Here is a 1,855-nt window from a genome sequence, read left to right on the forward strand (position 1 = left end):
GTCGACCTTCCGGGTGCTGGAGAACTCAGCCCCGCATCTCCTGGACGTGGACGGGGAAAGTGGGCTTCTCTACACCAAGCAGCGCATCGACCGTGAGGCACTGTGCCGGCGCAGTGCCAAGTGCCAGCTCTCCCTCGAGGTGTTCGCCAATGACCAGGAGATTTGCATGATCAAGGTGGAGATCCAAGACCTGAACGACAACGCACCATCATTCCCCTCTGACCAAGTGGACATGGACATCTCGGAAAATGCTGCGCCAGGCACCCGCTTTCCCCTCACCAGCGCCCATGACCCAGATGCTGGGGACAACGGTCTGCGCACCTACCTGCTCACCCGTGATGACTATGGCCTCTTCTCCCTTGATGTGAAGTCGCGTGGTGATGGCACAAAGTTTCCAGAGCTAGTCATCCAGAAGCCATTAGACCGTGAGGAGCAGAGTCACCACACCCTGGTACTGACGGCACTGGATGGTGGTGACCCACCACGCTCAGGTACTGTGCAGATCAATGTGCGCCTCATTGACTCCAATGACAACAGCCCCATCTTTGAGGCAGCCTCCTATGTAGTAGAGCTGCCAGAGAATGCACCACTAGGCACTGCTGTCATCGACCTTAATGCCACTGATGCTGATGAGGGTACCAATGGAGAGGTGCTCTACTCCTTCAGTGGCTACGCACCTGAGCGTGTACGTGACCTGTTTAGCATCGACCCACAGAGTGGGCTCATCCGTGTCAAAGGCAACCTGGACTATGAGGAGAGTGGCCTCATTGAGATTGATGTCCAGGCTCGGGACCTGGGGCCCAATCCCATCCCTGCTCACTGCAAGGTCACTGTCCGCCTCATCGATCGCAATGACAATGCACCCACCATTGGCTTTGTCTCCGTTCGCCAGGGAGCTCTGAGTGAGGCTGCTCCACCAGGCACTGTCATTGCCCTGGTGCGGGTCACTGACCGTGACTCAGGCAAGAATGGGCAGCTCCAGTGCCGGGTGCTGGGTGGTGGGGGCGGGCCTGGAGCCGTTCCTTTCACCCTGGAGGAGAACTATGACAACTTCTACACTGTGGTCACTGACCGGCCCCTAGACCGTGAGGCACAGGATGAGTACAATGTGACCATAATGGCACGTGATGGGGGAAATCCCCCACTGAACTCCACCAAGTCATTTTCTGTCCGGATCCTTGACGAGAATGACAACCCACCCCGCTTCAGCAAGAACCTTTATGTGTTACAGGTGCCTGAGAACAACATCCCTGGAGAGTACCTGGGCTCAGTCTTGGCCCAGGACCCTGACCTGGGGCAAAATGGGACAGTGTCTTACTCCATTCTGCCAGGGCACGTGGGGGATGTCTCCATCTACACCTATGTCTCTGTCAACCCCACAAATGGTGCTATCTATGCCCTGAGGAGCTTCAACTATGAGCAGACAAAGCACTTTGAGTTCCGTGTGCTGGCCAAAGACTCGGGTTCACCCCACCGTGAAAGCAATGCCACAGTGCGTGTTACTGTGCTTGATGTCAACGATAATGCACCGCTCATCGTCCTGCCTGCCCTCATCAATGACACTGCTGAGCTGCAGGTGCCACGCAATGCTGGGGTGGGCTACCCTGTGGGCACCGTCCGCGCCCTGGACAGTGACTTTGGGGAGAGTGGGCGCCTCACATATGAGATTGTGGAAGGCAATGAGGAGCACCTCTTTGAGATGGACCCCACTAGCGGTGAGATACGCACCTTGCACCCCTACTGGGAGGAGCTCAGCCCTGTGGCTGAACTGGTGGTAAAAGTCAGTGACCATGGCAAGCCCAGCCTGTCCGCAGTGGCCAAGCTTATAGTCAGGGCCTTGGCAGGGCCCCTGCCC

At 57.1% G+C, this 1,855-nt stretch overlaps 1 protein-coding gene across 1 annotated transcript in view; it reads left to right on the top strand.

The window, feature by feature from the left end:
• Positions 1-7: 7 nt before the first annotated feature.
• The window catches only part of LOC103806765 (protocadherin-17-like), a gene marked incomplete at both ends in the record, with an annotated part of 26,507 nt that continues 24,659 nt past the window's right edge, over positions 8-1,855 (top strand). Inside the window, 1 exon segment of the mRNA XM_009079472.1 lies at positions 8-1,853. Within this exon segment, the coding sequence (XP_009077720.1) occupies positions 8-1,853 (1,846 nt within the window).

Source organism: Acanthisitta chloris, unplaced genomic scaffold, assembly GCF_000695815.1.
Source record: "Acanthisitta chloris isolate BGI_N310 unplaced genomic scaffold, ASM69581v1 scaffold34037, whole genome shotgun sequence".
Classification (NCBI taxonomy): Eukaryota; Metazoa; Chordata; class Aves; order Passeriformes; family Acanthisittidae; genus Acanthisitta; species Acanthisitta chloris.